This window comes from Staurois parvus, unplaced genomic scaffold, assembly GCF_062004578.1.
Source record: "Staurois parvus isolate SC_StPar_1 unplaced genomic scaffold, SC_StPar_1.0 ptg000218l, whole genome shotgun sequence".
In the NCBI taxonomy this organism is placed as follows: Eukaryota; Metazoa; Chordata; class Amphibia; order Anura; family Ranidae; genus Staurois; species Staurois parvus.
In genome coordinates this window covers 3,874,062-3,900,387 of record NW_028318014.1, presented here as the reverse complement: position 1 = coordinate 3,900,387, position 26,326 = coordinate 3,874,062, and the positions used below count along the sequence as shown (strand labels likewise).

General features: G+C 45.7%; 2 protein-coding genes across 5 annotated transcripts in view; one reads left to right on the top strand and one right to left on the bottom strand.

Moving 5' to 3' along the window:
• The window catches only part of ERAP1 (endoplasmic reticulum aminopeptidase 1), an 84,909-nt gene extending 69,329 nt beyond the window's left edge, over positions 1 to 15,580 (bottom strand). The window contains exons 1-2 of one of the 4 annotated variants that reach the window (XM_089679124.1): positions 15,462 to 15,580; positions 7,149 to 7,210 (exon numbers count right to left, since the gene is read on the bottom strand). The gene's annotated coding sequence lies outside the window, so the exon portion shown is untranslated. The other 3 variants (XM_089679125.1, XM_089679127.1, XM_089679128.1) reach the window with 3 other exon arrangements.
• A 198-nt stretch (positions 15,581 to 15,778) lies between these two features.
• The window catches only part of LNPEP (leucyl and cystinyl aminopeptidase), a 155,783-nt gene continuing 145,235 nt past the window's right edge, over positions 15,779 to 26,326 (top strand). The window contains exon 1 of the mRNA XM_089679123.1: positions 15,779 to 15,994. Within this exon, the coding sequence (XP_089535249.1) occupies positions 15,976 to 15,994 (19 nt within the window). The 5' untranslated portion in view covers positions 15,779 to 15,975. The remainder of the gene's footprint in view (positions 15,995 to 26,326) is intronic.

Sequence of the window (26,326 nt, the reverse complement as noted above, 5' to 3'; positions counted from 1 at the left end):
CACATATATGCAATGCAGGAAAAGCAGAAAATCCTCTGCATTTCCCGCACCGCATTGAAATTGCACAGCGTTCATGCGATCTGCTGTGTGTGTCAATGTTAAATGAACAACACACCAAACAAAAGCAATTGCCTGAATCAGATCGCATGGGTGTGAACACCCATGCAATCTGATTCAGGATTGGCAAAAAAAAGGGTCCAGTACCATTTCGGTCTTGTGGTGCGATTTGAGCTATTCAAAATGGCTCAAATTGCACCACACAGACATCACATGCGATTTGCACAGGAATGCAGTGCAATTACTGTGCGAATCACATGTGGTGTCCCACACCGTATAAATCTGAACCCAGGCTTAATCTGTCAAACTATAATTAGGATCCCGGACAATGGACACTCCCAGAGCTGGACAACTGAATACCTTATTTGCTGACAATCAATTGCTGAGACCATCCTATCCGATTCAGGTGTGGCAAAAAAAAGGGTCCTGTACCATTTTGATGCTGCGGTGCGATTTGAGCCATTCAAAATGATAATTAGGATCCCAAACAATGACATTCGCGTCTTTGCTGCTCACAGAGCTGGACAACTGAATACCTTACTTTGGTGACAATCAATTGCTGAGACCATCCTAGTGTACGTTAACGCATATTAACACCAAATCAGCATATATATATATATATACACAACGACTTATGAGGGGGTGGGGGGTGTTTCTCTCTTTTGCGATACTAAATCTACTAAGTATTTTAGTAAACGAGACTTCCAGGTAGGAACCCACAGCTTTGCCTTGCTACTGATGAAAGGATATGTAACAAAAGCAAAGTATCAAATCAAAAAGCAAAAGCATAATTCTAAACAAACTGGGATCAGGGTAGCCTGTGTTTAGTCATTACACCGTCAGAAAGCCAAGACAGGCGGTGAACAGACTAAAAACAGGAAGCAGAGTGATAAGCCAGAGTCATAACCACAGAATCAGTCAGAAATAATGAAAGAGGATAGCACACACTTGAATGGATCAATAGGAACCATCTGTTCAGGTACTGACATGGTACACTGAGCAAATATTGTACTAGCTGACGGTGATGTTTCAGGTATTCTCAAATATGTGCATGCTTAAGTTCCGTGTTTCAGTAAGCAGATGGTATACAAGGCTGACAGAAACAGCACACCAGTTCCACCAAGAAGGTCGAAGTTGAAAGCCAGTTAACTGCATACAGTACTAGCGGTGCAGGAGCCACCTAGTCATTACTGTGGATCTTAGATCTTTCCCTCTATTTATATGCCAGGTCTACTGAGGTTAGAATAAGCCGTACTAGCATGCATGATAAACGCTTTTCTGAAGATTCTATTGTTCTTTTCTTTGCAGACCCCGATGGCTTTCTATGTCTATAGCTGGAAGTACCAATTTATTGAAATGGTCATCTTACTGAAATTTCTATATGTAAGTGTCCTGTGTACTCGCACAGAATACATTTTAAATAGATGAATACTGGTATATTAAGCTTTACTTGTAAAGGCGAAATTTGCCCTATACCATTTTACAAGACCCCCCCTTACTGTGTTGTGCTTTCAGACATTTTATATGACAACACAGCTTTTATAATTAAAGCTAGCCATAGATGGAGCGATTTTCTTTCCTGAACAACAGGTTTCAGGAAAGAAAATCATATAAAGAACCACAAAAAACGAATGGGACTTTACCGGTACAGAAAACGGACAACCTCATATTACTGTATAAAACATGTTTATCGAAAAATATCTTGGGAAGATATGTTTCAATAAAAATGTTTTATACAGTAATATGAGATTGTCCGTTTTCTGTACCGGTAAAGTCCCATTAGTTTTTTTTCCCATTTAGTTTTTCCCAGTGGTTCTTCATAAGATATATTAGGGATGAGATATGTCAGTTTCCCCATCAACACAGTCCCTGTTGATGGGTGAATCCCTCCTGGGGAGCCTTTGTGTTCTCCCCACAAGGGGAAGGGGGTGTCAGGTTACTGCTAGCAGCTATAATAGCTGCTAGCAATAATAATGTGTAAAATCCAACAGGCTGGTTGTACCCAGGCTGATCGATCAATCAGCTTGGGTACATTCAGCCTGCCCATACATGGCTGGAATCTCAGTCTGCATTTATATGGGCACTACATCGCTAGAGGAAGATTTTCTGTACAAGCACTCAACACCCAATTACCACTTTCCCTATACCAGATTACACTGGAAACAGAGCTATCTAGTGACTAACTAGCTAACTGCACCTGCTAACACTGCAGCCAACCTAAAAATACATGGTCTGATGTATTTAATGTCTGGTTAAAGCAGTAATAAACCGCAAAAAGAAAAACAAATGCATGCAGGGTAATGTTATAAGGTGCTAGTATGCACCACATACTAGCACATTATGGCAGACTTACCTTAAAATGAAGCCCTCCTGGGGTGTGTTGACACCTCTTTCGAGGCTTCCATCTTCATCAGGTCTTCCTTCCAGGCTCACAGGTTTTGGCTGTCTGAATGTTTAAGTCGTATTTATGTCATGCCCCACATGTGCACTGGAATCACAGCCGCGGCAAAGAGCTCTGAATGGACGGCCCTGTCCATTCAGAGTGCAGTGTGCATGCGCTGGTGATATTACCAACTGCTACTAAACCAAATATCTACCATACCTACAGGTAAGACTTAATATAGGCATACTTGTAGGTATGAATCAAAAAGTGGACTTTACTACCGCTTTAATCCTTATCAACTGAATAGAACCAGGACACAGATTGCTGCTTAATAGCCCACTTGTCATATACAGCAGATCATACCAGAAGTAACTTCTGGTTGTCTTCCCATAACATCTTTAGTTGCATGAACTGATCAAGTAAAGAAAAGAAAAGAAGAGTGCAATATAAGTGTGAACAGGGGTATTCAGTAGTAAGTGAAGCATGAGCTGATCATGGACCACTCGGAGAATAGTTAGAGTGGGAGCTGAACAAGGTTGGGGGACAAAGGTAGATGATCTGGGCTAGGTGGAGGTAGAGTGGGAACTGATCATTGACTAGGGTTAGAGAAGGTAAAGTGGGAACCAATTGCTGAGTGGTAAAGGGGAGAGATAAGTGGCTGGTAATCGTGTTCCACTTAGAGAAGGTGCAGAGAAGGCAAATGATAGAGGAATCAGAGAGGGAGATGACCATGGACTTGATCAGTGAAGAGAGAAGGGAGATTAGTAGCTGAATGCTGACTAGTGATACAGTAGATAGAGTGACATTTTATATGTGAAGATGCTCCTTCACTTATGGTGACAGCAAAATCTCCCCAATGAGACCTCAGACAGCAATAAGAAAACTTGACAGATGATATAACCCTCTACACATTACAAACGGTTGGCTGGAGTTCCACTTAAAGACAGAAAACTACTAGCGCATTAGCCATATTCTACCAATGTACAAGATATAAATATACCTATGCTGACAATGCATGCCATGCAAAGCATAAATATAATATTGATATTAACATAAAGATTCCACACGCTCAGCAATTGCTTCTTTGCTCCTAGTATAGTCTACACTGTCTGATAAATGAGCAAATAAACATAAGCTTTTTTATATGATTTGAATGTATTCATCAATTTTTTATTAATGTCATATTTACAATACAAAGTATTAGGATGTAGTATAATATTTTGCTAAATTTGAATATGGTTCAGATATTCTGTGCTTATCTTTTTTCATGCAAATAAAATATGCAAGTACCTTACCTGGTGCAGAGCTATGAGAAGAAGGTTTTAAAGCTGTCAGAAGTACTCCCTGGGTACTAATAGCACCACTGGTAAAGTCACAGAAATGGTTGTTATTTTTCTGAGCATCCAGTATAGTTGTGTTATTCAGTCACAGTAGCACAGATGAGTCTTATACTCTCACTTCTACTTTCAAAGGGAAAATATAATGGTTTTGTTCTTTTTTTTTAATGTTGATTTATATTTACTTTTTAACACTTAGGCAGCAATGAAGTAATATGACAGTGGTATGACTGCAACAAACCAGCTGTTTCACTGGCATAACGCATACCTGTCTGATGCCTTTGCAAGCAGAAAGTTTATAAACCTTCCTACCTGCACCTTGTGTTTTTCACCTGCATAAGATGTGCTTTGATTGTGTAGTTTTATGGTATTATTTGCTGGTCTGTATGCAGAGTCTATAGTAGAGTAAATCTTTAAATTCCTATGTCAGAGGTTTCTGCTTGTTTTCAAACATGCATGGCACAGCTCAGGTTAATGCATGACCTCTGTCTGTGGTCTAGGAACTGTGAAGAAACTATGTATCCCACAATCCCTGGGTCTTTCAGTCTAGTGTTCTGCAGGTGAGGGCTAAACAGTAAATAGAGTTGACACAGAAACAAGCAGGCAGAGCAATTAACACTGGTCACATCAACACTTCCACATTTCTGCTGCTGCTGAGTGGACTCAAAGGTCCATGAGTGAGAAACACAGAGGACTTATGTGTCCAGGTCGGCTGTGCTAAACAGACAGACTCTCAGTCCAATTGCAAATGGAACCTGAGAGAGGTGAGAATTTGCCATCAGAACAGGGAGGCTGAATGTGACTTTGCTGCTGTAAGAAAATGGATCTTACACCCTGGGAGAGAAATGGGGGTATTTTACTAAAGCTACAGAGTACAAAATCTGGTAAAATTCTCTGCCAAGCTTAATTGAACAAGCTGAAGTTAGAATCTGACTGGCAAGCATGCACGGCTGCACCAGATTCTGAGTCCTCCGGTTTTAGCAAATCTCCCCCCACGAGTTTTTGTACATCATTTGATGAATAAACAAGGACAGGAAGCTCTAAAATTCACTGTGACTTGTGCGCTGACTCAGTACAGGGGCTCCATTTGAAGCTAAATCTCACAATCTACATATATACGTAAATCCAAGAATTCCCAGAGCAGTTAGCTAAAGAGGCGGCACAAAAGCCACAGCAATGAAAAACATTCAGCTGCTTGCCAAGCATCTTTGCCTTGCTGGCGAAAATGCTGCTGAATTGTACATGAAGAGTAGAGAATAATACTTTTCTCATCCAGCCACTGAGGGAGTGGTACATGCAAGCAGGTGAGTATTTTACTACCTTGCTATGTCCTGCATACCAATCCTGCCCTTGGAAAGTTGTCTGACATGGCCCTTACCCCCTTGCTGCCTCCGGCAGCTGCCCCTTTAGGTGGGCCATGACACCAGTGGTCGATAGGAGGGCCTGTCTATCATGTGGCACTGTGATTGGCCGCACAGTGATGACATTATCATAAGACTTTCCTAGCAGCTCCTAACCTTTAGTAGTTTACTGTGAGCCATCAGTGACAGCTTGGTTCCATTTCTGGGGTGCCAGATAAGCAGATCGAAGAACAACCCAGTGACATATATTTGCGGTGGCTGAGTGTTCAGGCTCACCCACCGTGCTGTGGCATATACATGTAAAGCTGTTGCAAAGGGGTTAAAGCAGAAGGAAAATTTAAACTCCTGGTACCCAACCTGCAGCCCTTTGGTACATGATGTGTGGCCCTTGGCCCTGCAGTCTACATTGGGAACATTGATTAAGGTAATATTATTGATCTCAAGTCTTGTGTAACATGTTCCCAGTTTTGAATTGTCTTCTGCAGCATATTCCCAACCAAATATGTAGCATGTCCACACTCTCTGACCCTCCTTTCCTCTATAGATCTGTAGTTTCAGACAGTCCTCTCAAGTAGTACATATATTGAACATTATGTGCAGCCCTTGGGTGAAGTAAGGGGCGGCATTTGAGGCCCCCTCTAGCTCATAAGTTGACAACTACTGGGCTAAAGAATAAACCAACTTTTGAATGTTGCCTCCCCAATGCTTTGCGTACATTTTAAAATAAATTGCAATATATATACACATTTGTAGCATTATATGGTCTACATAGTCCTGTGACTACAAAGCTCCAACTCATCTATGTCAATGGGGAGGGTTGTCAGGGAAGGCATGCCCATAGTACGGAAGATGCTCCGTGGCGCATACATGTGCTCAGGCACAGGCCAGCAAGTACCTGTGCAGATGTGCACTGCTGCATGGACTTCTACATTGGCTCATTGTTGTCTGATCTGCAGCGTATCCTGTTACCAGTTCCTGTGTTAGACTTCTTGCTGCTGATCCAGCTTGCCTCTGACCACTCTTGAACGCTGCCTACCTTGACCCTGACTTGTCTCTAGAATCTGTCTTTGCTCCTGCCTTACCTGATCTGCTCCACCACTGCTGACCTCAGCCTGTGTCCTGACCACTTTTCTTTCTGTCGCTTGTGCCTGATCTGATCTTATGTTACTGACCCTGTGCACCTGGCTCTGCATCCTCCCTTGACCTGTCTACCAACTACTCCCTGACTGGTGTCCTACATACCTGGTGTCCACCAGCTTGCTCAGCACCAGCAACCTGTCACCTGCTAGCCAAGCACCAGCCAGTCTGCTGCTTGTCAGTTCTGTATATTCTGCACCTGTCCACTATCTGCTGTCTCTTCCATATGGCTCATCTTTGGCAAAGTGCCGGCTACCTACCTGCACAGTCTGCTGAACATGCTGCAGGAGCCTTTACCTCACCGTGCTCTTGCTACCACTGTCTCAATACCAGTGGCCCTTGAGCCGATGCTGTAAGAGAGGCCTTCCTCTTCAATTCAGGCTCTACCACCAGATACGTGACAAGCGCCAACAATCAGGCTGAATCACATAGTACAGTGATAGTCACCCACCATAATCCACAACTCTAGGCATTGTTGGTGGAGGAATGAGTCCAAGTCATGCCCACAAGCCACACAGAAAGGAAACAGAGCTGAAGCTTCGTGGTCACTTGACCACATAAAATAAAACATTAATTTACATTGCGATTTATTATAAAATGCACGTAGAGTAATGGGGAGGCAACATTTCAAAGTTGATTTATTATGTAGCCTATCCTGCTTTAAGATAACAGCAGGTTACTTTAAGGTGACAGCTGTGCAGCGTGCCTGTTACTTTATCTACACCAAGCACTACATACTCGGTATATACAGATTAGGAGTTTGATTCCAATAGACAAAAGTGAAAGAAAATGCCTTGAAAACTAGGTCGCATAGTGTACATAATATATGTGCAAGTTGTTTTCAGAAAACAAAATGATCAGCAGATAACTGACCTGTTTTTCTTCTTTGAGTATATTACACTGCAAGGGCATTAATATGCATCGTGAGACATCAGCTGCAAAAGAACACATGGCACAAGAAATGTAAGTGGGTATGGAAAAAAATACGCACTTTGCTTTTTATTATTTGTTCCTAGGCTTGGAAATTTGCAAAACTTTTCTGTATGATAGATACATTATTACCATTTGAGTTTTAGCCCTTTCGCTATATATTTTTAGTAGGCAACGCTTCAAAAGCCCCTCCAGGTCATCAGTTTAGGGTTACGGAGGAGGTATTGTGCTAGAATTCACTCTGGCGTGCGCGGCAACATGTAACATGTGTATTGCAATTGGTGTTTTCATGTGTAGGTGCCCTGATGTGTGTGTTTACTTTTGTATCTGTTTGTATGTGGGGGTGGAGGCTCAAAAAAATTTTTTGTGGTGGAGGGGGATGTTATGTGCTTGGGTGTAACTTTATTTTTTTGCAATAAAAAATGTTTTTACTTGACTTTTTTTTCCATCACAGAGGGGACACAGAGTCCCCTATGTGATGATTTTTAGGTGACAGGTTCTCTTTATTGAGACATGCAGGGTCTAAAAGGACCTTGCATGTCTCCTCTGGCCTCCAATCAATGTATTGCAATGCACACCGCATTGTAATACATTGCTTCTCAGCTGTGCTAGTGACAGAGGTGACCCGGACGTTGACTTCTGGGTTACAGAAAGAAGGGGAGGAGAGCAGACATTCGCCCACTTTCCTGCCTCCCCTCCACCTGTCGGAACTCGCCATGTCTCTCTCCGGGTCCACATATAGGCAAGTGGGGCCCAAATACATGGCGGGACTGTATGTACAGGGGGGCCCTGTACTGGGGGCTGTGGAAGCGATTGGGCGGCAGTGCAGCCACCCGCCTGCTTCCACCTGACAAGCAGGAGTCTGCCTGTCAGTTTTATACACAATCCTGGTATATATATATATATATATATATGATATCTATACTGATATGGACTGGGCAATGTGTTAGGAATGTAAGGATGCCCCATCGTTTGATGGAAATGAAAATTATCAACCTACAGAGGACTGAATTCAAAGACACCCTGAAAATGAAAGTGAAAAAATGATGCAGCAGACTAGTCCATTTTGCTGAAATTTCATTGCAGCAACTCAAAATGGTACTCAGTAGTTTGTATGGCCCCCACGTGTTTGTATGCATGCCTGACAACGTCGGGACATGCTCCTAATGAGATAATGGATGGTGTCCTGGGGTATTTCCTCCCAGATCTGGACCAGGGCATCACTGAGCTCCTGGACAATGAGGTGCAGCCTGGTGGCATCGGATGGACCGAAACATGATATTCCAGAGGTGTACTATTGGATTTAGGTCAGGCGTGCGTGGGGGTCATTCAATGGTATCAATTCCTTCATCCTCCAGAACTGCCTGCATACTTTCACCATATAAGCACCAGGAGGAACCCAGGACCCACTGCACCAGCGTTGGGTCTGACAATGGGTCCAAGGATTTCATCCTGATACCTAATGGCAGTCAGGGTGCCATTGTCTAGCCTGTAGAGGTCTGTGTGTCCCTCCATGGATATACCTCCCCAGACCATCACTGACCCACCACCAAAACGATCATGCTGAATGATGTTATAGGCAGCATAACCTTCACCATGGCTACTTCAGACCCTTTCACGTCTGTCACATGTGCTCAGGATGAACCTGCTCTCATCTGTGAAAAGTACAGGGCACCAGTGGCTGTGCAAACTCTGTAGGGTCCAGGTATGGCCTCATGCTACCAGTAGTGACATTGACCCTAGCCAAATGGAAAACTAGTGAAAAACAGTTAAAAAAAGATGAGTAGGGAAAAAATGTTAGTGGCCTCCACCTGTAAAACCATTCCTATTTTGGGGTTCATCTCAATTTTGCCCATCTAGTGTACCTGTTGTTAATTTCATTAATACCAAAGCAGATGTAACTGATTAACAACCCCCTCTGCTACTTAACTGACCAGATCAATATCCCAGGAGTTTATTTGACTTGATGCTATACTCTCATTAAACAGTGTTCCTTTAATTTCTTTGAGCAGTATATATACATAAACACACAGTATGTGTATATATATATATATATATATATATATATATATATATTGCAATTTACCAAGGGTGGCTGCATTAGTTTTTTTTTAGACTTTTTTTCCTTTATTTTTACCTGGTGATCTGACCACTACCACATTTCCTGTTTTAGGGTGTCTCCTCTATGGAGGAGCTACGGAGACACCCTTGGACTGCAACACTGTCTGCGGAGAGTAGGGAGAAGTTACATGGACTAGCAGTTAGATGGAAAGAAGTTAGATGGACTAGCAGATTTGAGTGGAGTTTACTTATAAATGACTAACAAATGAATGCCACACTCAAACTAACACTTGTAGTTACAGAATAAAAATGTTTCTTTTGGGATAAAGTTTTTACATAAATTAATAAACACTGGCCATTGCAAGTAACCCTGTCAGTGTTAAATGGTTTGCCTCCATCCCCTAACTGTCATTTTTGCTGGACAGTTGAAAATGAACACACTTACTAGTCAGATCACCAGGTGAATATAAAGGAGGGGAAAAAAGCTTAAAAATGAAAAAGAATGCGGCCATCAAATCTAAGGGCTCATTCGTTCGTTTTTAACACAGGTCATTTCTAGGTCCTCTGTTCTCACTGCAACACTGGTGAGATGAGCAATGCAGTGTGGAAAAATGCAGCGTCACTGGATGTTAGCACAATGCATGGTGATACTGTTCAATGACATGAAGTGACTCTTCAAAAAAAGTTGCACAGAAAAAGAGGAAAAAAAAAGCAGTTTGATACATTGAATGGTGTGCCACACTGTTCCCTGCCAGAGCTGGCACTACACTACCCTACAGGTAAATGGTTTGCAGGCTAGTGTGAACGTGGCCTAAAGACTGGTAAGTTGCACTATATTACATTTTTGTTTTTAGTTACACTGGATTTAATACTACTACTCACAATATCTGCACAGGGAAAAGGCTCTGCAGCCAGGCATACAACTATTCAGGAGAAAGTTTAAGGAAACATGATGTCACTGTAAGGACAGCGCAGATAAAGTTGTCCCAAGGCCGAGGTGACATATACTCTAAATAGAGCACAGAGCCTGGAGAAAATATGAAGTTATGTCATTATAAGGCCTCATTCATTCAGACGTAGTTAAGCGTATACCTGTGATACCGAATTGGATGCAGCAGCAGCATGGACACAGTCACTGCTCCCAATCTGACATCCATGCAGGTGTGTGTCTCCAAACTAAGGTTGGCCATACATGGGTCGATTTCCGAACGATTTTCGCATGAAAATCAGACCTAAGAATAATCGGCCGATTTTAGCTCTGTTAGTGGGGCAATGTAACCGGCCGATTTTCGTGGTTCCTCCCCACTTTGTTTATCGACATGCTGGAAAATTCGGGGATGTACAGAACACCCATGCATCCAATGCAGGCAAACACAGCCCTCACATGGGTGTATGCTTATGTACGACCATGAGAACAAGGTTTAATGTGGAGTCTTTTACTACATACCTGAGGTCCAGGGCCTGGAAACCAACTGCTTAAAGGTTGTAAAGGAAAACATTTTTCTAGACTGACTAAAGGTGCAAATGTACACTATATTGCCAAAAGTATTGGTCGGCCTGCCTTTACACACACATGAACTTTATTGGCATCCCAGTCTCAGTCCATAGGGTTCAATATTGAGTTGGCCCACCCTTTGCAGCTATAACAGCTTCAACTCTTCTGGGAAGGCTGTCCACAACGTTTAGTAGTGTGTCTATGGGAATGTTTGACCATTCTTCCAGAAGCCCAATTGTGAGGTCAGGCACTGATGCCGGATGAGAAGGCCTGGCTAACAGTCTCGGCTCTAATTCATCCCAAAGGTGTTCTATCGGGTTGAGGTCAGGACTCTGTGCAGGCCAGTCAAGTTCTTCCATCCCAAACTCGCTCATCCCTGTCTTTATGGACCTTGCTTTGTGCACTGGTGTGCAGTCATGTTGGAACAGGAAGGGGCCATCCCCAATCTGTTCTTTAGATATTGATTCTGCAGACAGTTGGTGACTTCTGCACACTGTGCTCTTCAGCATGCACTGACCCCGCTCTGTAATTTTACGTGGCCTACCACTTCATAGCTGAGTTGCTGTTGTTCCCAGTTGCTTCCACTTTGTTATGATACCACTAACAGTTGACCGTGGAATATTTAGTAGCAAGGAAATTTCATGGATGGACTTATTGCACAGGTGGCAACCTATCACAGTACCACACTTGAATTCACTGAGCTCCTGAGAGTGACCCATTCTTTCACAAATGTTTGTAGAAGCAGTCTGCATGCCTAGGTGCTTGATTTTATACACCTGTGGCCATGGAGGTGATTGGAACATCTGAATCTAATGATTTGGAGGGGTGTCCCAATATTTTTGGCAATATAGTGTATATGACTGATGGTTACAAATACCTTTGCACAAAATGTATGATTGCTGGAATCCTCAACTTCTGAACTGCACTGAATATGACATTGTAATATATGCTGTCTATTACAACCTCCCCAACATACAAGGAAGTGTAGGGAATCATGATGGCAGGCTGCAATACACAGTGTTGACATAGCCAAATCTGCCTACAAGAGATTTTATAGAACTAGGTGACTATTTTTTTTTTATTACATTTTGGATAATGTTGGTAATCGTCCTACCACAGGTATAGTCATCCTTTTTTGGTTTGTCTTTTGTTTCCTTTGTCTCCTGTCTTTTGTTTCTTTGCTGTTTTTCCACTACTTACCATACACCATTAGATGTGGTTGGTTGTGGAATCAATTTTGTCTGTAATTTAATCTTGCAGATTTTAGTTGATCGAGTATAAGGCTGCATGCACACTGGGCGTTATAATAACGCTGGTAATATTGGTTGTGTAATGTCACATTAAAAACTTGAGTTTTTCAGCATTTTTTAGGGTTTTGCATTAGCATTTAACCGCATTTGTGTTTTTTAGAGGTTTTTTTGGTAAAACAAATTCCAAAAAACGCCAAAAATGCCACGGTTTACCGCGTTAGAGCGTTTTTACAGCTAAAAAACTCCTCTAGAAACCCACTAGTTCTGTTTTTTTTTTTTTTGGAAAAAAACGCTGATTACAGTCTGTGTGTGTATGGACACATAGGTTAACATGCTGGGGGGTTTACTGGCTGTAGAAAAAAATGCCAAAAACAGTAGCTGTAAAAACGTCAAGTGTGCAACCTAGACTTGGTTGTCATCAGAATAGGTGTCCCCATTGGAGGCCTTGTCTTCACTTCTTGTTCTGTGACAACTTTAAAATTCCAGATTTCCCATTACATTTGGTTTTGATGACAGACGTCACCAGAACAGAGAGGGGTAAGTCCACAACATTTTTTGGCTGGGACGTTTTTTGGCTGGAAAAAAACCCAGAACTAATGGGTTTCTAGAGGAGTTTTTTTAGCTGTAAAAACACTCAAATGCTGAAAAACATGGCAAAATGCAGTAAAACACCTCAAACCGGCGTTTTTGGACTTTTTTTTACCCCCCAAAATATTTTTTTTTGTAAAAAAAACCACGTTAAAAAAATGAAATTTGCGGCAAAACGCAGCTAAACGATAATGCAAAAGCGCTAAAAAAAGCTGAAAAACTCACGTTTTAATGTGACTTTACACAGGTAACGTTACCAGTGTTATCAAAACACCCAATGTGCATGAGGACTTAGTGTTTTGCATTTTGCAGAAACCCACTACAGTCTATTTAACATGATTTCCTATGGGCACATTCACACCCGGTGCAGTTTTTGGAAAGGGTCAGGGACTTTTGTAAACACAAAACGTTGCATTTTGGTTCAATAGACTTCAATGGAGATGCTGCAAAAATGCATGTAGTGCATTTTTTATGTGTTTTGCATTTTAATCTGCCCAACAAGAAGTTGGAAAAAAAATGCAAAACGCATAAAAAACGCATGTGCAAAAACGTACTGAAAAAACACTGCAGAAACGGATCAAGCACAAACTGTATAGGTGTAAACCTAGCTTAAGAGAGGATTTTCTGTCACTGAGCAGAGATTTCCCCAGTTCCTGTTAGCTCCTGTTGCATCTCTAGAACAGGAAGTAAAAGGAAATCTCCCCGGACACAGCAAAAATAAACTCTTCCCTATTATATTCAAAACTGAGTAGGCAGCCATTCTCCAGGAGCCCCACAACTTACGGCAAAATAAAAATCAGTTTCCTACATAGGTTTAATCTGAACGTGAACTCAAAAGTAAAGATTTGCTCTGCTTTAGGGAAATGTTGGTTATGCTTAAGCAGCACCATGCAAAATCTGTTTCCTTGAATTCCTCTTGATAAATAGCAATGCACTTCCTGGTATGGGAGTGTGCCTAGGCACTCCTGTGACTATTGCCTCACAACAGGAAAGACTAATGCCCTGTACACACGATAAGAAAATTGTACGAAAAATTTAGCGGAACCACTGATCGAATGATTTTCTCTTGAGCAGGATGTTTTAACCGATAACGATATTGTGAAGGAAAAAATCTGGTTGAACAACAGTTAAAAATGTTGTCGTTTTGCATACGAACGACCAATTTTCTATGCGGTGGTATGACAGTCGTACGGAAAAAATCTATCAAGCGCTATCACGCATGAGCGGAAACAGAAGATGACCCGGATGTTTATGTCCAAGGAATCTTTGTAAACACGAACGAAAAATCCAAATGTTAAAAGTAGATTGGCCTAATGAGATAATGAAACCAGAATGATGCATATTATATTTTATGTATCACTATTTATGTATACAGGTAATGTAATAATCTATATTATACTCATTGCTGGTAATTGTTGTGTATATCGCTTGTTCTGGCCGGAAGGGCGTGGCTACAAGGTCATATGCACACTGCATCACTTCCACTTGTATGGAAAACGTCAACACTACGTATTGCCTGACGAACGATTTTTTTAGATTGGTTAATGTGGGCCACGATTTCAGCCAACGAACGAACGTCGTCAGATGACCGATCGGTCAATTTTCTAATCGTGCATTCCCACCTTAAGGTACTGCTGCTAGTCTCATAGGATGTGGAGGGGTGAATATTGTACTGCTCACTGTTCTCCTTCCTGGCAGCTGTCACACGAGGAAGCAAATCCCTTTTCTTTTCTTTTTTTTACTTCACTTCTCTTCAGCTGCTTCCTGGTTTCTAGCCTAAGGCTGGCCATACACTATACAATTTTCTGTCCAATTTCCTTTAGATTTACCTCCAACTATGTAGCACAAGTGTCAGCCTAATTGGATACAACTGAACGTGTTGTTTAGGTTTGACCTCCTATTATATGGTTTTTGGTAAATCTAAAGCAAACTTCTAAAGTAAATTCTATCATGTATGGCCAGCCTTAGCCAAAATGATGTCATACATCCCAGGATTATTCATGGGAATTATTTTTCCTTTTATTTGGAGGAGAGTTTTTTCTCAGCTAAGCACACCCTCCTGCCTGCATACCTGAGCTAAGGGCGGATGGATTCCAGAAAGTAAATGCTACAGGAATTGTTTGCCCTTACTCAAGATGGCCATGGCTAGGGGGGTGTTTTTCAACATGATTTCTCAGTAAAATAAAGCATGGAGCCATGGATGGATGGGAAGATTGCTTTTTCCTTTAGAAAAGGGCCCTCCCCCATGGTCCAGTGGTGGACTTCTCCAGTCTATGGAGCATGCTCTGGGTGTGATGATGTCAGGAACAGTCCATTATTCAAGACCGCTGGGGGGGGGGGGTTAGACCAGTCTGGTGCTGGGAGGATCAGGTACGTATATCTCCTCTCCCTTAGAAAAAAGGATCAGTTAACCCATGCAGTGCAGGCACAGTCCCAATGTATGGGAAAATATTTGGCTGGAGCTCAGCTTTGAGCACAAGGACATAGCACGTACTTCCAGGTATGGGTGGATCATGTGACCCCTCCATGTGACAGTGCTGGCCGATGTGTAAGGTTCCCACCTACACAGGACTTCCTGATGGCTGAACAGGAAGGAAGGATGGCTGAAGTGATGGAGGATCGTGTTCCCTGCCCCTGTATGAGCACAGCACACATCATCTGTACAGATCCAGGGACTGGATCCGAGTAAACGCACAATAATACACATTACCTTCGTGTAGCAGACATCAGTGTACACAGCACAGGGAAGTGTCAGTGTAGCAGAGAGATGATGCATACATGGAGGAGGGACAGATATTCTATGTTCACCCCTTGCAGCTTAGAGGCACTGACCGACCAATGTGCGGCCAGGGACGGGAGTACCTGCTGATTTCCACTCTGTGTCACTGACTGTCCACTGAAGGGTTAAATCCTCTCCTGGCTGCGCGTTCGACGAGCCTGCCGCTTGTCAAAGCAGGTGGGCGGGGATACGGCCCATGGCTGGGAGGAGAGAAGCTGCTGGGCGGGGACATCGTGCTTATCAGCGGGGTAGGGAAAGCAAAGGATAGGCTGGTGGGCGGGGCCATCATTTCTTATCAGCGCTGGTGGGAGGAGGCATAGTGACTGTCAGATAGGAGATAGGCTGGTGGGCGGGGCCGTGGTGCCTGGTGGGAGTGGTGGTGGAGGCTGGCAGGGAGGGGAGAGGAAGTGTGCTGTCCGGGCAGACCACCCTCCTCCTCCTCCAGAGGCAGCCTGTGCTTGTTGCGTCCCAGTACTGACACGGAGAGCGGGGCTCCTGTACTCCACCATGATGGCTGACCACTAGGGGCCGTCACCCCGCACTGACCCTCCATAGAGACAGCCGGCACCCGGAGCGGAGACACAGCCCTGCCTGGTCATGGAGCCCGCATCGAACGGCAAGTATCTGCGGGTGTCATGTGGTGTGCTCGGTGCACACGTCAGCGTCGGTCACCTTCTGCTCTGTAAGCCGAGAGAGGATCCCGGAGCATCATGGCTGCGTGCCTGCCCCTCCTCCCTGTGTTCTGGGTGTAAACATTGGAGGGTCCCATCAGATTGACTGTGTATGGGATGGGGAGACCCCATGTGTGTCACTGCCCCGCCCAGTCCTGACACCTCACTGTCCTCATCTACTGATGGCCCTGTCATCTCCTGTGCAGCTCATAAAGGGGGCACTGGACACATAGGGGGAGACCCTGTAGAGAGAACCCTGCCTGCGTGCGTCCCATAGAAGCGTACCCCCGTCCTGCGTGCGTCCCATAGAAGCGTACGCCCGTCCTGCGTGCGTCCCATAGAAGCGTACCCCCGTCCTGCGCGCGTCCCATAGAAGCGTACGCCCGTCCTGCGCGCGTCCCATAGAAGCGTACGCCCCCGTCCTGCGCGCGTCCCGGAGAAGCGTACGCCCCCGTCCTGCGCGCGTCCCGGAGAAGCGTACGCCCCCGTCCTGCGCGCGTCCCGGAGAAGCGTACGCCCCCGTCCTGCGCGCGTCCCGGAGAAGCGTACGCCCCCGTCCTGCGCGCGTCCCGGAGAAGCGTACGCCCCCGTCCTGCGCGCGTCCCGGAGAAGCGTACGCCCCCGTCCTGCGCGCGTCCCGGAGAAGCGTACGCCCCCGTCCTGCGCGCGTCCCGGAGAAGCGTACGCCCCCGTCCTGCGCGCGTCCCGGAGAAGCGTACGCCCCCGTCCTGCGCGCGTCCCGGAGAAGCGTACCCCCCCGTCCTGCGTGCGTCCCGGAAAAGCAACCCCCGGGCAGAAGTGTCCCCCATCCTGCGTGCGTCCCGGAAAAGCAACCCCCGGGCAGAAGTGTCCCCCATCCTGCGTGCGTCCCGTAGAAGGGACCCCGTCCTGCGTGCGTCCTGGAGAAGCATCCCACAGGCAGAAGCCCCCCCCCCGTTCTGCGTGCGTCCTGGAGAAGCATCCCACAGGCAGAAGCCCCCCCCCCCCGTTCTGCGTGCGTCCCGGTGAAGCGACCTACATGCAGAAGTGTCTCTCGTCTTGCGTCCGTCCCAGAGAAGCGCCCCCCCGTCTTGCGTCCGTCCCGGAAAAGCGCCCCCCCGTCTTGCGTCCGTCCCGGAGAAGCGTCCCCCCCCCGTCTTTCGTCCGTCCCGGAGAAGCGTCCCCCCCCCGTCTTTCGTCCGTCCCGGAGAAGCGTCCCCCCCCCGTCTTTCGTCCGTCCCGGAGAAGCGTCCCCCCCGTCTTTCGTCCGTCCCGGAGAAGCGCCCCCCCCCCGTCTTGCGTCCGTCCCGGAGAAGCGTCCCCCCCCCCCCCCCGTCTTGCGTCCGTCCCGGAGAAGCGCCCCCCCCCCGTCTTGCGTCCGTCCCGGAGAAGCGCCCCCCCCGTCTTGCGTCCGTCCCGGAAAAGCGCCCCCCCGTCTTGCGTCCGTCCCGGAAAAGCGCCCCCCCGTCTTGCGTCCGTCCCGGAAAAGCGCCCCCCCGTCTTGCGTCCGTCCCGGAAAAGCGTCCCACAGGCAGAAGCGCCCCCCCGTCTTGCGTCCGTCCCGGAGAAGCGCCCCCCGTCTTGCGTCCGTCCCGGAGAAGCAGCGCCCCCCCGTCTTGCGTCCGTCCCGGAGAAGCGCCCCCCGGTCTTGCGTCCGTCCCGGAAAAGCGCCCCCCCCCGTCTTGCGTCCGTCCCGGAAAAGCGTCCCACAGGCAGAAGCGTCCCCCCGTCTTGCGTTCGTCCCGGAGAAGCGCCCCCCCCGTCTTGCGTCCGTCCCGGAGAAGCGCCCCCCCGTCTTGCGTCCGTCCCGGAGAAGCGCCCCCCCGTCTTGCGTCCGTCCCGGAGAAGCGTCCCCCCCCGTCTTGCGTCCGTCCCGGAGAAGCGTCCCCCCCGTCTTGCGTCCGTCCCGGAGAAGCGTCCCCCCGTCTTGCGTCCGTCCCGGAGAAGCGTCCCCCCGTCTTGCGTCCGTCCCGGAGAAGCGTCCCCCCCGTCTTGCGTCCGTCCCGGAGAAGCGCCCCCCCCCCCCCCCCCCGTCTTGCGTCCGTCCCGGAAAAGCGTCCCCCCGTCTTGCGTCCGTCCCGGAAAAGCGTCCCACAGGCAGAAGTGTCCCCCGTCCTGCGTGTGTCCCGGAGAAGCGACCCACAGGCAGAAGTGTCCTGCGTGCGCCCCCCCATTCTGTGTGTGTCCTGGAAAAGCGTCCTCCCGTCTTGCGTCCGTTCCGGAGAAGCGTCCCACAGGCAGAAGTGTCCCCCGTTCTGCGTGTGTCCTGGAGAAGCGACCCACAGGCAGAAGTGTTCTGCGTGCATCCTGGAGAAGCATCCCCCCATCCTGTGTGCGTCCCAGAAAAGCGTCCCCCCGTCTTGCGTCCGTCCCGGAGAAGCGACCCACAGGCAGAAGTGTCCCCGTCCCGGAGAAGCGACCCACAGGCAGAAGTGTCCCCGTCCCGGAGAAGCGACCCACAGGCAGAAGTGTCCCCGTCCCGGAGAAGCGACCCACAGGCAGAAGTGTCCCCGTCCCGGAGAAGCGACCCACAGGCAGAAGTGTCCCCGTCCCGGAGAAGCGACCCACAGGCAGAAGTGTCCCCGTCCCGGAGAAGCGACCCACAGGCAGAAGTGTCCCCGTCCCGGAGAAGCGACCCACAGGCAGAAGTGTCCCCGTCCCGGAGAAGCGACCCACAGGCAGAAGTGTCCCCGTCCCGGAGAAGCGACCCACAGGCAGAAGCGTCCCCCGTCCTGCGTGCGTCCCGGAGAAGCGTCCCATCATCCTGCATGCGTCACGGAGAAGCATCCCACAGGGAGAAGTGTCCCCCGTTCTGCATGCATTACGGAGAAGCATCCCCCTGTCCTGCGTGCGTCCCACAGGGAAAAGTGACCCCCAGGCAGAAGTGTCCCCCGTCCTGCGTGCGTCCCGGAGAAGCGACCCACAGGCAGAAGTGTCCCCCGTCCTGCATGTGTCCTACAGGGAGAAGTGTTCCCCCCGTCCTGCGTGCGTCCCAGTAGTGTGACCTTAGTGCAGCATGGTACACATGGGCATATGTCATGCAGAGAGCTTCCAGTACATCTGACCATGATGAGCAGCAATCTGTAGGATCAGTAATGATGGTCCATCTCCCCACAGATGTATTGTAAACCTACTTTCAGAGCCGTCTGCCTATTGTTTATCAGCATGCATACCTACAATAACAGGAAGTCCTCGCTCATACTGCTGCTGAGAATCTCTGGAGTTAGCTGACATACAGTCTGCAGAGCCCATGATTTACTTTCGTTCTGAATCTCTGTGCTACAAGAACTGAAATCATGTGAAAGGTCATCCTGTCTTCCCAGTGCTTTCTGTTGCAAGTGTAAACTTGAAAAAGATGCTTTTAAAGCTGAAATCCACAGAGTTGTCTACCACACAGCTGAAATCCACAAAGGGGGTTCGTTTTACCTGCCAAATTATTTGTATTTCTGTCTCTCCAGTCCTGAGCCTTACACAGCCCTGCTATATAGCACAGCCAGACAGACAACACCGCTGTTTCTGCTTAATATTTATAGACTCTAAGGGCCAGTTCACACTATAGTAACACAGTCCGGATGCATTCCGGGGTGCGTTTTTGATGCATTCCAGTTCATTCCCCCCTCCTCTCCTTTTCTTCAATTTAAGCCTGGGTTCACACCGATGCAGTCCGGAATGCGCAGCGTTTTCTGTGCAAATTCTGCACTGCATCAGATTCGCACCTTGTTCATGCGAACCGCTACGTGTGTGCATGTTAAGGTAACAATACCCCGAAATCGATCCGCAAAACACGGTGTGATGTGCAGAATCGGATCGCATAGATGTGAATACCCATGCGATCCGATTCTAGTGAAGACCAGAAAAAGGGTCCTGCACCTTTTTGGTGCGATTACAGCCATACAAAATGTATGGCTAAAGTTGCACTGCACACAAATCGCATGGAATTTGCATAGGAATACGGTGCGGTTTCTGTGCGAATCACATGCAATGCACCACATATATCTGAACCCCAGCTTAATTGGGATATGTGCGTCTTTGATGCGTTTTACTGCGTTCCAATACTGTTCTGTGCAGGAAAAATGCAGCATGGTCTACTTTTTTTTTTTTTTTTGTTCCTGCATCTGGAACGCACTGGAACTGCAAGCACTGATGTGAACTATGACATTGAGAACCATATAACCTACTTTCTGTGTGGTTTGGATGCAGAAAAAAAGCAACTGAAATGCATGTAGTGTGAACTGGCCCTAAAAGAGATTTACTAGTGTCCCACTCCCAGCCTGCTGACTGAATATTGAAGGAGCAGCAGGAGAGTGATGAGGTCCATCCTTCTACTCGCCCTGCTTTTTCTCCTGGTAAGCATGCTCTTTGACCGCACTTGCATGTTACGCGCCTGATTGGCTTCCAGTCTTGCCCCCCCCCCCCTCCAATCTGAGCGCTGTTACAGAAGGGTTGTCTTGCGGCAGATTCCGTTACTTACACTAGTTTCATGAAAATAATGCATTTATTATGTTAATGAATTCAAAATTGCATTCATTTGTGTATTTATATACCTATCTCTGGAGTTCAACTTTAATTCTAGTCTGTCTATTCTGTATTGGTTAAGGAAGCACTCTGTACAAAACATGATCTCTGCAGCTTTTCATGCTCAGCATGTCATAGGTGGTTGAGTCTGGATATGGAACAAATAAAAAAAAAAAAAAAAAAACCTCTAATTTCAGCGCCGTCCTCCCTGTGTTGGTCATTATGCTGTGGTTGGGGTGGGCACAGACGCATCGTGACCCACTGAGACTCTAAATGATGGCCCTCCAGTGCTAGTGTCCTGACTAGTTTTCAAGCACACACTATCTGCATGGAGTTTGTATGTTCGCCTCTTGTGATCTGGAAAACACTAGCAGCCTAATTATTTCATACAAACCCATACCTGTGTATGGCTGTGGTAAGGTTGTGATCTCTTTCAGGGGAACCTTTCAATTCTCATTGTAAGGATGGCTATATATGTATTGTATTCTCTCGTTCGGCCCCTGAGACAACCAAAACATTCCTCCGTCCTCGCTATGCAGTGTGGGTGGAGAAATCTCTGATGCTGTGCTGGTTATTATATTTAGAAAGCCGCAACATCTGCACTTGTCACACTACCCAAATAGGTCAGAGGATGGTTTACCAATTGGTTGCTTTGATTTTGTACCAGGCTACCCATGGCTTGAAATTTGAGGTGCATGTGGCTAACTTTAAAAAAAACAAATTCTTAGCTTTTTAAATATTTCTAGGGGAAAGGTGTCTTGGCTGATTTTAAAGTAGGACTATAGAGAATTTTTTTTTTTTTTCATTTTTGGTAGAGTAATGGAGGATTAGGAGCCCCGTCAGTTTATTTTTTCCCATCTGTCTCTCATTGGGGAGATTTATATTCTGTCTCATAGCCAAAACAGGAAGTGAGGGAAAGTCCCTGCAAATTTAAGGGAATTCCTTGGGGACCCTCAGGTTACCAAATCTAGTGTCCCCATTGGAAAACTTCCCCTGTTACTTTTCTGGGGACAGCCCAATTTGTGTTATTTTTTTTTTTTCACTTTCAGTGATGATCGTAAACAGGATAAATAGAGAGGATGAAACTCCTGAATAGGGGCACAGACAGCAATAAAACCTAAAAGATGTTCTAATCTATCGGCGCTCTGTTCAAAACTAAAAAAAAAAAATGTAGCATTTTAGTTATACTTTAAGAATTGCCGGAAAGTATTATAGTGTCTTTTTCCCCACATGGACTGAGCTATTCCTCATTAACACAAAACCTAAATTCCAAAAACGTTGGGACTTGTGTAAAATTGAAATAAAACGGAATGCAATGTTTTGCAAATCTCCTAATCCCATATTTTATTCTAAGTAGAAAATAGAGAATATATCAAATGTTTGAAATTAGAAAATGTATCATTTTAAGGGGGTAAAAAAGGTAATTTTGACATTGACGGCAGCAACAGGTCTCAAAAAAGTTAGGATAGGGCCATGTTTACTATGCTGTAGCATCTCCTCTGCTTTTAACAACACTCTGTAAATGTCGGGTAATTGAGGAGACCAGTTGTAGGAGTTTTGGAAGAGGGATATCCATTTTTGCCTGATATTGGATTCTAATTGCTCAACAGCCCTGGGTCTTCTTTGAAATTTTTTGGCACATCTTGAAACAAACAATATGACAGTTGGTGAAAGGTCTGGACTGCAGGCAGGCCAGTTAAGCACCTGGACTCTTCTACTACGAAGTTATGCTGTTGTCATGGATGCAGTATGTGGTTTAGCATTGTCCTGTTAAAATATGCAAGGCCTTTCCTGAAAAAAGATGTCTGGATGGGAGCAAATGCTGCTGTAAAACCTGGATACATTGTTCAGCATTGATGGTTCCTTTCCAGATGTGCAAGCTGCCTTTTCCATACGCATTAAGGCACCCTCATACCATCAGATGCAGGCTTTTGAACTAAGCGCTGAACGTACAGTGAACCTCTGCCCATCTATACTTCTGAGACACTCTGACTCTCTAAGATGCTCTTTTATCATGTTACGGCCCTGTTGCCAATTAACTTAATTAGTTGCAAAATGTTCAACTCCTCCATGTTAGTACCACTTACTTTGTCAGATTTTTGTTGCTGTCCCAACTTGTTGGTTTTTTTCTTAAAATTTACATTTTTTTCAATTTAAACATTTATTTTCTATTGTGAATAAAATATGGGACTATGAGATTTTCAAATAATTTCATTCTGTTTTTATGTAGATTTTACACAGTCCCAACCTTTTTGTAATTGGGGTTGTACAATGCAGCGAGCAGTTTCTACAGGTATAGCCCTTCGTTAGAACAGACAGTTATCAACATTTCCAACTTGTGATTATGTTAAACATCCATTCTACTCCACAGCCCCCTTCTAAATGGTACAAAGCAGGGCTAGCATGTAAGTAAAATGCACATAAAAAAGGTAACAAGCATTTTCTTTTCCTTTTTATTAATGCTTTGTTACTGGGAATCTACTATGACAAATATAAAATAGGTAATATCCTAATTTGGCTACAAAAGTTGAAATACACTTTAACCTCTTGGCGCCGGCCGCACGCAAATGTGCGGCCTCCCGGCGTCTGGGCATTGATACCGAGCAACAGCACATATGCGTGCAATTAAGAAAAACGTGCTGAGGGCGCGCTCCCAGCACACATGTCCGGTACTCTCGGAAAGGTCCCAATCTCCTCTTTTGATAGGGACCTTTCCCAATATTTGACCACCGTGATAGCGAATCACGGCAGTCACATGACCCTAAAACCCTGCCCTGTCTCCTGGCTTCTGAAACCCTTAAAGGGCCGGGAGGCGCTGGCGTCAAAGGGTTAAAGCAGAACTAAACCCTCTCATCCTTTACAGCCAAGGAAGCTGCCATCTTAGCTAATTTTTGAACTGAGTTTGCCATGGTGCTGCACATGGGATCATCCATGACACCAGCCATTTAATGGCTTGACAGGTCATTTGAGAGCCAACATAAGCACATTGGCAACTGACAGTTATCATTCAAGGCATGCCTTTTTGGGAAACCGTTTATTTGTAAGATAACAGAATGAACATTTGTGTAATAAGTATAGTATTTGTAAAAAAAAAAAAAAGGTGACCAAGACCGCGCATGCTCAGAAGCAAAAGAATATATTACATCACTTCCAAAGTTGTATTCTGTTTTACGAAGTCTGTCTTTAGAATTTTTGTAACTTTAGTAACCTATTTGTTTTCAATATGCAACTAGCAAGCAAAAAAAAAATCAAAAAAACCATCATACGTCTGATATTCTCATCGTGTGTACTAGGCTTTAGCCTCTGTTTGATCTGAAGCTGCATGGTGCTGCACGTGATCAGTTATGAGACCAGCCAGTTGATGGTTTGACAGTTTGTTTGAGAGCACAAGCAAATGTGACAGATATACATTCCTGGCATGCCGGGAATGCTATATTGTTTTTGGAACTGTTAAATTGATGGGTTTAGTTCCGCTTTAATGAGGTTTCCTTCAATTCCTGTCCTGTAGATTCAACAGAAAGTGATGATTTCTTTCCAATGTGTGGGAAATCCTTTGTTATACTTGAAGTCCTCTTTCATATGGCCTAATTGGCTGTGGTGCAGGAAGTATTGTTGAGAAAAACTTTGGTTGTAAACCCAGGTGTGTGCGTAGACAGCCGTGGATAGGAAGTGTGTACAACAAAAAGATGGGCCGACAGTGGTGGGAGCTGTATATTGCACAGGGAGTGACTACCTTCAGTTCTGGACCATGATTGTCCCTGGACATAAAATGTACAGGCTTCTGGCCACACTACCATGTGAATGAGGCCTACGGCTTCAGTCTGTAGATGGTCTATTGGAATGTATGTGCTAAAGCAAGTGCTATAGTTGATAATCCAGTAGCTGTCCGATTCGTGTGTGTAATGACTCAGAACCTAGTATACGTATGGAGTCATTTTACGTCTATCAAAAAGTAAGTAATGAATACATTCCATAGCATTTCAATAGTATTGTCTGTTTTCAGTGTGCCTTATTTGTATCATGTGTTATGTTGTGTGTCCCCATCAGCATGCCTGCTTATGTTGGGTGTACCCATCGGAGTGCCCCTGTACCTTTTTAGTACCAGGCAGACAGAGGGCGGGAGCTGGAGCAAACAGCTGGACAAAGTAAATTCCTGGGAGCAGGACAAACTCAAGATGTCACTGGCTGCCAAGAGCCCTAACAGCCAATCACTGGAAGAAGGGAGGGGGACCGGTGCTGGGGACTGGCTGACTAGTGGTCCAGGTAGAACCTTCACCTGGCCTGACTGTGATCCACCAGTCAGCAATGCCTTCATTACTCCCTTCTATGATCAGCTAGGCTTTAATAGAAACCTGTGTGGAGAGAATCACGTCGGATGCTAATGTTGGTACAGGACTCCCTCTCCCCTATACCTTGTGATAATGTGCACGTTACCAGCCATGGAAATATGCCATACACACCTTAACATTTCACTTTCAGTGGCATCCCAACATACGGCAAAGCACTATGTTGCAGTGCACTGCATTACCACAGGTGGTACAGCTGCGCCTTTTTTTTTTTTTTGATCCATTGTATGTTGTCTATTTAAATGAATACCGTCTAAAATATTGACACCCCTGCATTTCTGTCAGATAATGAACTCCTTCACCTAGAAAATTGTTGCAATTACAGATGTTTAGTCATTCTCATATTTATTTCTTTTGTATTGGTATGACCCAAAAACGTGGAGAAATAAAAAGCCAAATCTGACACCTTCCACAGACAACCCCAAAAATGGATTGGTCAAAATTATTGGCACCATCACTTTAATATTTGGTAGCAAACCCCTTGGAAGAAATAACTGAAATCCATCGCTTCCTGTAACCATCGATGAGTTGTTTTTTTTTATTACACCTCTCTACAAGAATTTTGGACCACTCTTCTTTTGCCAACTGCTCCAGGTCTCTCAGATTGGAAGGGTTCCTTTTCCCAACTGCTGTTTTGAGATCTCTCCAGAGTTCTATGGGATTGAGATCTGGACCCATTGCGTGCCAGTTCAGTACTCTCCAGAACCTTGTCTGAAACCATTTCTGGGTGCTTTTTGATGTGTGCTTTGGGTCATTGTCCTGGTGTAAGACCCATGACCTCTGATGGAGACCCTCTTTCTGACAATGTGCCTTACATTGCACCCCAGAATTCTCTGGTAGTCTTCAGATTTCATAATGCCATACACATGGTCAAGACAACCAGTGCCTGAAGCAGCAAAGCAACCCCAAAACATCAGTGAACCTCGACTATGTTTGACTGTAGAGACTGTATTCTTTAACCCCCCCCCCGGCGGTGTTCCCGAGTGTAGCTCGGGGTTAACTTTCAGTACCAGAAGTGGTAACCCCGAGCTACACTCGGGATTACCCTGCAGCGTTGCTCTGGGATCCCTCCAGCACTTACCTTGTCCTGCGCTCCCGCATTGTCCCCCCTGCAGCGTCTCCGGCCGATGCTAGCATTCCTCTTCCGGGTTCCATTCCCTGTGAACATCGGGACGCACTGGGGACAGAATCGGCGGGAAATTAAAAAATGTAAAAATGTGACATTCACTCAATACACTAAATTCTGATAGTATTACATTACTGTATCAAACCATTTCACATACATTTTGTCCCTAGTGCTTTGTCCTGTGCCCTGTCTGCATTTTTACTGTTCTTTCTGCCTGGAAACTGAGAAACGTCCATGGCATCCAAAAAGCGTCCCTTTAGGTCAAAAGCGGTTTTAGACCAGCTAGAGAACAGCGATCGTAAATCAGAACC